Source organism: Lagopus muta, chromosome 10, assembly GCF_023343835.1.
Source record: "Lagopus muta isolate bLagMut1 chromosome 10, bLagMut1 primary, whole genome shotgun sequence".
NCBI classification, from domain to species: domain Eukaryota; kingdom Metazoa; phylum Chordata; class Aves; order Galliformes; family Phasianidae; genus Lagopus; species Lagopus muta.
The window spans coordinates 1,402,802-1,416,542 of NC_064442.1; the positions used below are offsets into that span (position 1 = coordinate 1,402,802).

The 13,741-nt window shown below is 44.7% G+C and overlaps 1 protein-coding gene across 3 annotated transcripts in view; it reads right to left on the bottom strand.

The window, feature by feature from the left end:
• MAP2K5 (mitogen-activated protein kinase kinase 5) overlaps nt 1-13,741 on the bottom strand; it is a 110,781-nt gene that overhangs the window by 71,268 nt on the left and 25,772 nt on the right. For all 3 annotated transcript variants that reach the window (XM_048955823.1, XM_048955821.1, XM_048955822.1), the window contains one exon: nt 2,625-2,664. In XM_048955823.1, the coding sequence (XP_048811780.1) occupies nt 2,625-2,664 (40 nt within the window). The remainder of the gene's footprint in view (nt 1-2,624; nt 2,665-13,741) is intronic.

The following is a 13,741-nucleotide window of genomic DNA, read 5'->3' on the forward strand; positions in this document are numbered from 1 at the left end:
GAAAATGAAAAAAGACTCCTCAAACCCATCACTGCCAAGATAGAAGCCATAAATACTGATTTGGTTGCAACTCCCACCATCACAGCACAGGTAAGCAAATGAGGTGCAATGCTAAGCAAGTCTCTAAAACAGCACCTTCAGAAATAAACAACCCTTCAGCAAAAAAGTGGTTTTCTCTGGATTACTGAGAGCAGAGGAGTGAAGCTGAGCTCACATAGAACTCCTTGCTGCAGGAGGAGCTGGGCTGGATGGGCCCTAACATGGGGGACCCCAGCACAGCCCCCATTGCAAGTGAAAAGGGTTAACTCCTGCAGGAGGAATACCTGAACACGTTTCCTCTGCTCTCCACTACACCTCCAGGACAAATAAGGATGAGTTGTCAAGTTAAATACAAGCAGTCAAGTGACTGAATTATAATTTACTCTGTGCTCAATTTAAATTAGTGTGAGGCTATTAAAATATACAGTATAAATACGGCAATTCATCACAAGCTGTCATGGATGACTTCATCTATTTGCTGGAGTGGCATACGTTCCACTAAAGGGAACGAGAGCAAAATCACAGGTCAAATAAAGCTGCTATTCTGTTTTAATTCACTTATTTAATCTGTGGCGACATAATTGTCTTTTACAGTATGTACAACTCCAAGGAAACTTGGGAGTATTGTAGTCAGTATACAAATGATTAATCAAATGGTCCATTTAAATGCTAGCTTAAGAGCAGGAGAAGCTAAAAGCAGCTGAAGATCAGCAATCAGCCCATGCACACCCACATTTCTCCTTTGGATTTTTCCTACTTGCTACAAAAGGTTGTGTTTGAAAATCTATGAAATCGTTTGCACGATGCCTACCTGTAAAGGATATGCAAACTACACAACAACAAAGATAGCTTTGATCTATAATATAGATACTTGCATGATTTTGGTCTATAATATAGATATTAGCATCGCTTTGTTTGCCTGTCCAATGTATTTGCAAGATTAACCAACAGCTGACAGGATTCTGATCAACAGGTCTCCAGGCTGATGCCGTGTCCTGTCAGATCTGTGCTGATCCTGGCACAGCTCTGCTCTTGTTGCTCTTGTTGTCATGTGCTGAGCCATGGATGCAATCACTAAGTTTATTAATAGAGCAAATCAGCACGATCACTGCCATAGCAGGTTTCCTGACCTCCAGCCCGCGAGCATCTTCCTTTAACGATAAGAACACAGCCACGCTGCTGCAGTATTAACTCAAAAACACAACTGGCAGTGATGGAACCACCACGGGCAGTACCTGCACACAGAACGCCACTTCCCAAATCTTCACGATGCTAATTAACCAGGAGGACCAACCCAACCCTTGGACTCAAAGGGAAACAAGAAGGTGAAATTGTGGGGGAAAGGCTTTTTTTTTTTTCTTTTTTTTTTTGCCACAGGGAGGTGATTTCAATTAACCTTGCAAAGGTTGAACTCATTTCCCCTCCTGCCGGCACCATTTTGCTCCCGCTCTTCCACCTCCCTGCAGCCGCCTCCAGGGCAGCCCCAGCACAGCCCACAGTGGGCAGTGGGGGCACAGGGGGACACCAGGGAAGCACAGCATCCAGGGGGTGAGCTTCCTTAGTTCTGCATTGGAATTTGTAACACAAGTATCACTGACAGCTAGATTTTCTGCACTTTTGTGCATATTGCCTTTTGGAGAACTGGTATAACAGATGTCACTTGAAAGTCTTTGTAAGTGATCTTTACATTATGTGCAATCAGAAGTTATTTAAATTGCAGTACCTGCATTTTCAACATGCAGAGAATGAGTTCAGACCTGGTAGTAAGGGTTTGCCTTTACTCAACTCATGGAAAAGTTGAAAGCAAAGGGCCTGATGTGATCCTCAAGAAAAAAGCAGCACCCAGGACTGATAGGACCTCCACAAGGACTGACATCAGTACTTTCTCTATAGCTTCACTGCATTAACAGTTCAACTCTAAGTCATGCAGAGGTTGGCAAACTGCAGTTGTTGTAGCATTACTGGTTTGCCACAGCTTTAACTGAACTTCAGAGAGGTCTGCTACTCACCTGACCAAACAATACCACCACAGCACACAGCTTTGCTGCTGAGAGCACAACAGGACAAATAGCTATAGGTAAATACACACATTCAGGGGAGAGGAAGAACGTGACAATAAGTAAACCTGCTAAAGGCACAGAATCTCCCAGGAGCACAGAGCACAATCCTTAAGAAAACAGACATCCTCTTCATTTAAAAATGAGGTTGCAGAGAGCGCTCAAGAAAACAGCCCTGGGGACACCGTGGCATTAGCAGAGCTGCAGTGCTGACACTCAGTGACCTCTGCAGCCCTTTCTGTTACACCTGAGGTGAGCAGACCCCTCCTAGCTGTGCCCACACCTCATGCAGCCCTGGGCTGGGGTACCCATGCAGAGCCAGGGCAGCTCTGCAGCCCTCACAGGGTGAGAGTGGGACCACGAGTTCCTGCCCTCAGGATTCCTGTACTGCTGTCTGCCTGCATAAACAATGGGGATTGAATGCCACCAAGCAAACTGAGTGCTAACGATCAGAGGGAGGGGATGGAAACCCAGGTCAAGAAAGAATGGAGAGAAAGAGAGAGAGAGAAAATTACGGTAATATCTTACCTTTACTGCCAGGATTTTTCCACTAGGGACATGGTACGCCCTGCGTGAGGGAAAAAATTAAATAACTCAAGATGACATGAAATTATTTTCACACATACGTGCAACATGTATACGCTAATTTCACAGAAAAATGACTTGGAGCCAATACTCTTCCCTCTAAACCAATTTCCATAAAGCATTTCTCAAGACAGGCAGTGATGAACGCAATTGCTCTGCGGAACATACCTACAACGAAAGTGCTGAGTAGTTGTGTTTTGTTTGATATCTGCATGCTTTATATACCATCTACACCTTGCAGACTTTGGCACAGCGTCACAGCAAGCTTGAATTGTGAATTTGTTCACTTTCTCATTTTCTCTCAATGACCAGCTGCAATATTGAGTATTCAGACCCGTAACAACCAGCAGGGCTGGCTCCACCATTGCTGAGGGCCTTTCCAGGGTTCGGACGGTGCGATGCACAGCTGCATCACCACACTGATGTGAAGTGTCCAATTCTTTAGCAAAACCTAAAGACCTGCAGAGGATGTGTGTGAAACGAACTTTCCATGTTCACAGTTATTAGCAGTAGTGACTCACATATTCCTCATCTAAGAAAGGTACAAGAAAAAAAAAAAAAGTCCACTGAAAATCCAATGGAACTTTGCAGATGAGCAAAACTAACAAAGCCTTTCACCTTCACTGCCTTTATTGCCTCATACCATCCGCATGGTGCCTTAAATCTGAGTCATATCATGTTAGGTATGCATTTGAGCACTGCATACCTCTAGCAATGATTACTGAAGAAAGAGCCTAATGGCCTTCTCCTACATACAAAGACATACGTGGTACAGAGCATTGGATCTCACTCATGACCCGGAGTGCTTACAGAGTTACCATGAATAGCTCAGAAATTTCTGAACTTCACCTGTGATTCGGAACTCCTGGATGAATGCTGATGGAACTGAGGGCCATCAGCTTGTAGGAACACACGTGGTTTCTAAAGAGCATCAGAAATCAGCATTACCAAATGTCAGCTGAAGCACAAACAGCAAAACCCTGGGTGGAGCCCTGAGAGCGGCGGCTGAGCGCATAATCGATGCATCAAGGGGAGGAAACGAGCTCTGCTGCGACGACGGAGGAATCGACAGCAGCAAAACATGATGGACTTCAGATCAGCAGAAATGATAAGAAAATGAACAGGTTGAGATAGAGTGCTCAGCGTCTGCTGGCTTCATCCGCACTGCGCCGGGCAGTTTGGCAACTTAATTAGCTTGTCAAGAAAGCCGATCTTTTTTCCATAAGAGAGATCTCCTGTTTCCAAGTGAATTAAAAGGGAAGACTTGATTATTTAATTATGATGCACGCTAATTCATCCGTGGAACTTTGGGTTAAATTTCCAGCAGAGGGCAGATACCTGGTTTGGTTTACAGAGCATTGACAGTACCAATTTAACATTTAATTATCACTGAGAATTGGATCACAAAGGAGATGCCATGCCCACGGGTACAGCGCGTCCGTTGGCTCTGCGAATGGCTGCTACCTGGGAGGAAGGGAATTTGTTTACTCTGGGCTGATACGGCATCTCAATTGTCCTGACCTTCCCCAACACAATAACTGCAAAGTGATTAATGGAGTCTGAATGGGAGCTTTGGTTACACCAAAAGACAACCGTACACCTCCGTAGTGTTTTAATTAACAGCTAGCACTTCAAATTAGTCTGTAGTTGCTGCAGTAATTACCTGTTCCAATGAGCGTGTAGGGAAAACGCTTTTGTTAGATATTATGTAGAACCGTAAGTTGGAATTGATCATTTTGGTTATAGTTGGAACAGCTGAAACCTGAAAACCGAGCACTTCTGCAGCTTCAGAAGGATGAAATGTAAAATCCCTTAGAATAATGCACACAGAATGAAGAGAACCACACTTTTTGTGTGCATAGTGGGCCCATCAAAAATCCTACAGATGTCTGTTATGAGAGTAAACTAACGTTCATACTCTATAAATAACATGAAGTCTCATCTCAAGGGTCAACTCTTCCTGATTTCAGTGTCACCTCCTGAGGTAAGTAAACAAGCTCATCATTGTAGAGCCAGATCATTAGACAAAGCAGAACAGCACAATGCAGAGGTTTCCCAGCAGCGCTGCACATCCCAGTGAACACACTTGAAATCTTCAGGATGGAAGGCAAATGATGTCACCTAATAAACAGCTACAACAACTCCTCTTGCTAGGAACGAGCAGTGTCTAACAGCCAAGACAAGTGGGAGATAGAGATGAGGGAAAACAGTTGCTAAATCGTTGCTGAATTACTTCAAGGCAAAAATGAAAGGCAGAAATTAAATGCATTGAATGCTTTGCAAACTATTGCTTCCTCATGTTTGGAAGTATGTTTTAGTTGGTGTCCATTACAGAACTGGGACAAAAACTGCACATGATTGAGGAAACCGAGTTAATATTGCCAAATGAGAGAAGTGATGGGAAACAGGGTGGAAAGGAGGAAATGCAGGTGCATCCCCATACGTGTTAGCTGGTGCAGCAACCAAGCTGTTTCACTAAGAGTGAATTTTTAAAAACTCAGCCCAATAATTTCAGGTTGGATATCAGGGAAAATGTCTCCTTCAAAAGAGTGTTGGGCACTGGCACAGGCTGCCCAGGGAGGGCACCATCCCTGGAGGTGATCTGGAATTGTGGCACTGAGGGTCAGTGGCACAGCTGGGGTTGGACTTGAGGATCTTTTCCAACCTTCATGCTTCTATGAGTCCAACTCCTTCAAAATTCCCTCCTGCCCCATTACAACAAACAGCTCCTAAGCAGGACTGGCACAGCTGTACCAAACATTTTACTAACCATGAATGTTAACTGCATCCCTCAGCATTCAAAGCCCTGTAAGGACTCACACATGCCGAGTCCTTTAGCACAACTTGGTCTCCACTACTCCAAAAAATGAAGAGCTGCCCTCGGGGAGCTCAGCCCTAGGGGAAAAGTTGGGACTGTGGGGAAAGCAGAGAGATGGTGTGAGCGCCCACAAACTCCTCTTGAGCCAACAAAGCCCTCCAGAAATGCAAAGAAACTTGTGATGTTCTGCATGGTACAGCCTGTGCATTCCCCGTGCTCCACAAAACAAAAACCTATGCTGTGCAAAACTCCAGTAGGGCTCTGGGGGAACTGCCAGCTCCCCTGCATCTCTCCCCTTCTTGGAAGGAGGATTTCCATAGGAAAGCAAATTAAAAAATGAAAGCGTCAGGAGCAGCTGCTGTTTTTAAAGAATAAAGGGGGGAAAAAAAGGAGTAGCTGAATTTCATATTGCTTGCTTTGTTCTCTCCTGAAGTATATGGCAAAGAAAGCCAAAGGAGATCGTAAGATGCTTTGGCTCCATCTTCTTTATGAAATAAATCACAGCCTCTCCTCACGTTAATGCTGAAAGATTCACACACCAAACAGAGATAGTATATAAAAGCGCTGTAGAAACTCACTACACTTCAAAAGTAAAACAAACCCACCAAACAGAACATGCACAAGCTTCTTTATGAACCGCTTAGACGGCAAACAAAAACCATCACCCTGCAAACCTGCTAAGACAAACAACGTGCCATTCTTCCTACAAGTTTTACCTAAAAGCACCATGGGGAGCTGCATTCCTTGCTGTGACTGTGGCAGAATTTCTTTCAGGGCAGAGAACTGACTCCAGCTTTCAGCACTGCACGCACTCGAGAGAAACAGCAATTTCCAGTTTGCTTTCTTGCTTTTAATTGCAAAGCATTCGCCCACATCTGTGCGACTTCAGGACAGCCACCTCGCAAGCACACACTGATGACACAACGATCCTTCAGCTTCCTCCATCAGCTTGTCCTAAAACATGCATATTTTCCCAACTTCACGCATGCAATATTATCTAGAAACTCAGAACAAATACAGCCTCTTCCTAGAAGCAAAAATGGTACTAATTATTGCATCATGATGTGAAACAGCACTGCAGATGCCCTCAGCAGCCCATCACACAGCCCTGCTCTCCCCATCTGCTCATGTGGCCACCAGGATATATTTTCCTATTTTTCTCCCCAGTAGCCACGGAAGCCATCTCTAATCAATAAGATACTCCTTAGCAAGACCAAATGATTCAAGGGGAAGCCGTGACCTGTCTGCTATGCCAATGAGTCAGTCCCTTCCCTTCCTAGAAATATAACTAACATCAGCAAATATGACAAAATGATGTACTGACAGCGCTGCCACGTTAGTGATGTGAGGGCAGGAAGCTGGGAAGCAGCGCTGTCCTCCAGTCAAAGCACAAAGAAACTTATAGCTCGTGCCTCAACGTAGAGCTGCTCTTGCCCTGCTGCCCCACAAAAGCAGCAGTGTGCCCCTGACCATTCTGCTGCGCGCTGCTTTCACAGGCACACTGCTTCCTGCAGAAGTGCTGGGTGCTGCACGCTGCCTGTGCTGATGTCTCGAGGATGGAGATGTCCTGCCTTTCTCCTGCCTCGCTCTGTTGTCTTTGGGAAGGAGACTCAGGCATTTTCACCCAGAAATGACCATGCAGAGGGAAGCCCTTATTTGAGCCAAAAAGCTAACACGGAAAGCGATGGCTGTTGACAAGCAGCACCTTCAGATGTAGGGAGGCAGACCAACGCTCTCCTGCCCTGTGAGAAATAACCAAGAGCAAAATCCCTGTGTCAGTGTCACATGAGATGAATGCACTTCTCTAAGTGTTATGCACTGCAGAATGACACGCCAGCCACCAGCTGCAAACTATACACAGCAAATCACCCACAGATTTGGTTTACTGTTAATTTTTCCTTTTTTCCCCTCCATTTTCCTAGCACTGTCAGTGTCTGCAGTGCTCCTGGTCAGGCCCTGGCAGACTAATGATGGGACTGTCACGTACTCAATGGCCATCTAAAGAAACAGATTCAAATTGTTTCTAGGAAATAAACACTCTGACAGTTGTTGCCTTCTGCAATAGACAAACACATTAGCCTGACTCTCTGGCTGTTAAAACAGGAAATCCAAAGTGCACAACAGTTGTAAAAAGGAGCTTTTATGGGGACTGTGCTAGCACGAACAGCAATCTATGCCAACCTCCCCTCTATCTAAAATCCCATTACAGATGCTTGAGCACTGATTGCAAAATGATTTGTTGTTAAACCAGAAAACAAATCGAAAATACTTGCATCTAAATTCTAAACTTTTTAAAAGAGCAAAATTGGCACTAACAGCTGCAGAAGGAAAATGCAGAAAGAAGCAGAATGCCTCACTTAACCCATCTCTGTGGGAAAGAGAAGGCATTGGCATCCAAGCTGGAGAGCAGCAGAATGAATCCCTCACCTCTCCCTCACAACCTCCTATTATCTCCATCTGTTACCACTTCCACCAACCTACCTTCTCCATTGCAACCACTCAGGGTCATCAGCACAGTATGAATGTTTTTGGGAGGCATCTGAAGCAACAGAGAGAGCCGGAAAGTACATCACCTCCTATGGTGATGGCAACTTAGGTGTCTGCCTTTCACCTACAGCTGGACGATCTGCATCACCAAATCACGTGTACATGATGTACTCACAGCAAAACAACCGTTAAGGAAACACAAAGCAGATCAGTAATGACCAGTGCTGGAGGACAGAACCGTGCTAAGAAGCACAAGTTTTCCAGGTATGTCCAGAGAGCTGCAGATTCCCCATTCCTGGAGATGCTCAAGGTAAGGCTGGATGGGGCCCTGCCAATCCCACCTGCTGTCTGATTAGCAGTTGGCAGCTGTGCCCACAGCAGGGGGCTGGAACTCGATGACCCTTGCAGCCCAATCCCTTCTGTGACTCCGTGATTCGACGTAACACCTGAAATAGCTTTTTCTTCTAATCATAGTGCACTTTCAGGTAGGAAGGTTGCATGGACGTTTTAGTTAAGACAACAGACAAACAACATTTCCAGGAAATTGCTGCAATTCCATTCTGCTCTTTAAGATCCAGAGCAATTGAGTGTGGAGCAAAGTATCCAGAAAAAAACCACCATCACCACCATTCACAGCATCACAAGAAGACCCCAAGCAGGGGCTACAGCCCAGGAAGGTCTCAGCCATGCCCCAGGAGCTGATTGCTACCTTTAACCAAGCAACAGCTGCCTAAATGAAGGCTACCTGCAATGAGAATTGCACTGCACTCACCCAATGCCTCCTGCAACACCACTGAGAGCAAACTTTGGGGTTTCTCTTTGCCTTCTCTTTCAAGCTATGGACACACAGTGCAAACGAACTGGCTTTAATTTAAGAATCATCCAGTTTCTAATTAAACAGCCATAGGCAGCTGGCTGGATACATTTTAATCAGTTTCAATAACCTATTGATTGCATACTGAAGCTTAAAAAATTAAAAGTAAAAAGATGATCGGGGAATTGTCCCATCTCAGAACAACAGTAGAACCCTCTGTAAATAACTCCTCTTTTAACCATCAGCTAAATGAACACTTCAATACCGCAGCACAAAGTCTTCTGCAAAATTACTTTAACTAACAAGCAGAAATTTATCAGCTTCAGCCAAAATCAATGCTGAAATCAATTTGAACACTGGTTGTGTCTAAAGGGGCTCATTGGCAATTTAGGGAAATTACACCATGTAAATGCCTGTGCTTTAATTGAACAGTTTCATCAACTAGGCTGTGATTGCTGTCCATTCATTTATTTACTTTCACTGCAGCTACCATTCTGCAAAGGAATGGTTTTTGTCAGACTTGAAGGAGGCACTTTATCTTCATTTTATGCACTTTCGTGCATAACAGATTTTATGAGGCAGGCAAGTGGTGGCCAGGGTCAGGAGAAACAAGTGCCCAGCAATCACTGGTCAGCCTTGTTTAAACTGCAGTGCCAATATGCAGAAATGTCACTGAGTATTTCTAACTCAGCCCAGCTATCATCACCAGAATGCTAAAAATAAAACCAAATAACCACGAGGAGCAGAAAATGAACATCATCTGGGGAAGGAACTAAATGAAAATGCCTCCTTAGCTGTAGCACAGGACTGCAGGGAGCTGCGAAGTGCAGACAGATGTGTTGAGCACAAATGAGGACATTCTACCTTTTCATCCTTCCCCTTGCAGAGCAGCTCAGCAGCACTGTGCAGGGCAGTGCTGGTGGCACACAGCCAGAGCCCAATGCTTTGGGTACAGCTGCAGAGCCAGGTTTGGTCACTGCTCTGCTAACGGGAAAATGTCAGCTTGAGTCTCTGCTTACCTTGCTGGATGCAGATGATGAGACAGGTCTCCTCTGCAAACAGCTCTGAAGAATCTGAGAATTAAAGTATCTTAAGATGGGGCAAAGGGAGAGAGGGAATGGCCTCAAACTGTGCCAGGGGAGATTCAGGTTGGACGTCAAGAAAAACAACTTCTCTGAAAGAGTGGTCAGGCGCTGGAATGGGCTGCCCAGGGAGGTGGTGGAGTCACCAACTCTGGAGGAACATTCAGATGTGGTACTGAGGGACATGGGTTAGTAGGAAACATTGCTGGTGGGGGGGTGGTTGGCCTGGATCTCAGAGGTATTTTCCAACCTTGGTGATTCTATGATTCTATGACACTGTTACAGCACTGGGGATTCCAACAGAAAACCTGAAGTTAATGGAAGATGAGAAGAACAAAGGGGAGTTACAGGAAGACAAAGGCTCTGCTGAGGTTTGAACCGCACTGCAGTCAGCCTTTGGCAGGAGCTCCTTCACGGCAGCCTTGTGCACTGGAAGCCCTGGGACAAGCCAGCAAACCTCACAGAGCCAAAGCTCCCCAAGGCAACAGTAAATCCCAGCCATCCCAGCACACAGAGCTGCTCCTCACTAATGGCTCTGCCATGCTCTCGCAGCACCGTTTGCAGGCTGTCGGGCAGGAGAAGATCCACGTCCCAGCTGTCTCGCCACTCGCAATCTCTGACGTGCTAATGGGGCACCCCGAGGTTGGCTAAGATAGAATGAAGACACGGGCATATGTTGGAATGCACAGCACAACCTAGCAGCAGTAGTGCTCAAGTAAATGGCTCGAACAAATTAAGCTCCCCATTTATCTGCACTTTCCCTGGCTATGCCACTCATTTAGGTGGCACAACAGCGGCAGCCGCTTCTCCTCCAATCACTCAGCTTAAAGTGAAGCCGTCTGGTTTAAGAGCATTCTGTTAAGATGAGAACTCATTCTCTCCTCTCCTTCCCTCTCCTCCAGATTCTAGATAACCACAAATTAATTACAGCATCATTGGGACTTTACGTTTATTACTGTACAAGAGCTTGCTGCTCTTTAAGACTCCTCTAACAGAATCCAGAATACTTACATACCATACTTACATACCATACACAATACGTCCTTAAAAAGCAATCCCAGGCGCACAAACCTACGTTATTCCCTACGAATATCTTCTTTCTCATTAGCTACAATTACAAAGCAAACACTAGAAAACGAGATAAGAAAAATATTCTTCTTGCTTGTTTATAAATGAAGCAAAGAGTGATGCTTTGGATCTGCCATGTTAGAGACGTCCAACCGTAACTACCTGCTCATGATCTACTGCCTAACACTTAGATGCAAAACACACACAACCACGTATTTTTTCTTCTGAACAATTTGACGTAGCACATACATCACATCACAAACCTTATTTCATTGAAGTAAACAGTCTTACAAAAAAAAAAAAGTCTCTCAGAGCTCTGCAGCCAACGATGGATCTGAAGGATGCTGCTGAGAAGTACAGACTTCAAATGCCTTTTGGTATGCTAGTTAATTATTTGCTCTAAAAAGCAATTTAATACCCCAAGTGCACTAGTATGGGTACGGGTCTTCTGCTGTGAAGCAGCCCAGCCCATACATTCTCCATCCTACCAATTTCTAGCAATTAGCTGATAAAAAATTGGAAGGTCTGCTGCAAAGCTGTCATGTTTTGCGAGCACGGTGAAACCATCGCAGGGAACCACAGCACCGGACTTACAGCACTCCACAGAAACTGGGAATCCCACTGCAGATGAACTACAATCATGGGGGGCAGAAGAGAAAGGTTCTGGGGTGCTTCCAGCCTTTGCTGTGGCAGATTTCACCCCTTTCTTGATAGGGTACGTGCCTCCACTGCACACCGGTGGAAGAATTCCTGCCTTTTGATTGTGTATGCAAAGACACTTTCTGAATAAGTAGCTTTGGATCTGCCGACGTTCACACATTCCTGAACCAAACAGGCAAAAAGAATAATTAAATGACTTTGCCATACCTAACACTGCAGCTCTGGATATTAGGAACAATTTACTCTCTGGAAGAGCAGTGCTGTGCTGCACAGCAGCCCAGGCAGTGATGGGGTGGGGAGGTCACCATCCCTGGGGGTGTTCCAGAACTGCAGCTGTGGGCATGGTGGGGGGGGTTGGGGATCTCAGAGGCCTTTTCCAACCTTCATGATTCCATGATTTTATAATCATTCTTCCATTAAGAAAATACTGTATCAAAATCTAGGGGAAAAACAGGAGGCCAGAGAACTATAAAAATCTAAAAACCCCTTCTCTTTTTAGGAAAGGAAAAACATTTAGATTCAGCAGGTTCTCACTAGAAATATTGCTATAAAGTATTGATTTTTTACCAGACTCAATTGACTGAAAAGTTGTTTGTATAGCAATATCGGCCAAGCCAATATACTGGAACAATTTTGCTACACACAGTAATCAAGTGTATTTCTAAAGTATAATTATACTGTCATAAAAATAAAGCTAAGACACCTCTTCTCCAAGCAATAAAACAGTTGCAGCTGTAAAGAACCCAAACAAATGAAGCAAATTTTCTAACTAAACATAACGTCTTCCAAAGAGAACAAAAATACCTCTCCTCACCCCACTTCAGCCAAGGTTGGCATGAAAAGTGATCAATACTTCAATCTCAATAAACTATTTCAGTAGTAGTTAATTCATGTGGAAAGAGAGGCTGAAAATTTTTGCTCAGCGACCTGCGACGCGCTATCTTGTTTGCTGAGTGCTGATAATACATCATTGCATAATGGATATGACTTAGTATAAAGAGCTGGGAAGAAAGAAAGGGGAGAAGAAAGAAAAAGATGCTACATGCACACAGTCATTCTTTAGGTTCCAATCAATACTACACACAGCCTCTCCTGAAACAAACCGACAGCAAGGAACGCTGGCAGAGGAAAACAGCCAAACGTTTGCAATTAATTTTATTTGACAAATGTTCATTGATTTAGTGGAATAAAATCTATGTGGGCTGCTCTCTATGACTAGTGCAATCCAGCTACCTGTAAGTATTCCATTTTGCAATTTCTTATTGGCTTGTGCAGCACGGCTGCTCCTTCAGCCAGGGGATTGGGCTCCCCATACCCAGGGGGGATTGCTATGGTGGGAGCAGGCCCACCTGCTTTTTCACAAAGCATGGGGAATGGCAGCTCCCTGCAGCAAAGGCAACCGGCAGCTCTTCTGGATACAAGAGTCACCTGGTGCAACTCTTCAATCCAGCACAACAGGAAACAACTGCAGAAAGGCTTGAGAGGAACACAAAGCTTTGGAGCAGCACAGTTTGGAGAGGAAATAGGAGAATATAAATATTTCATAGTATTTGCATTGCAAAGAACAGTCAAGACTTCAGGAACGTGCAAATGACTCGCACAAAAATGGTGGCCATTCCCTGGAGCTGTGAAGAATGGTGTCTACACTGGAGAGAGCACTGCACAGTCACTGCAATCGCCAGTTTAAAATGCAAACACAGTAAAAAGAGAAAGACTGAATCAATTCCACGGTGGGGAAGAGGGCTCACGTTTTAACAGGCCTGATTTTTGACTTTTCCAAATTGCAACCAACACTCAAAAACCTTAAGGAAGCAAATCTACAGCAGCAGCCCAAGCAATCCTGCATTCCTTCCTATGCTATTATCCTCTGCAACTTCAACGCTCTCACCTCTGGTGCTTCCCCACAGCTGCAGACTGTTACTAGAAGAGTCACTGAATGAGGAAACCATTTGTGTAAGAACATGAAACAAAGAGCTGGTTGGTAACCATCCTGCCCTTCTGAAATACAAAGCCTGAAGGGGCATGTTTGGTTTTATACAGCATTTTAACCAAACTTTTCATATGAATTTTACAAAAGGCAGAGTACATACACTGCATGTGGCAGAGTTATAGAGGAAGAGGTATTTGTATA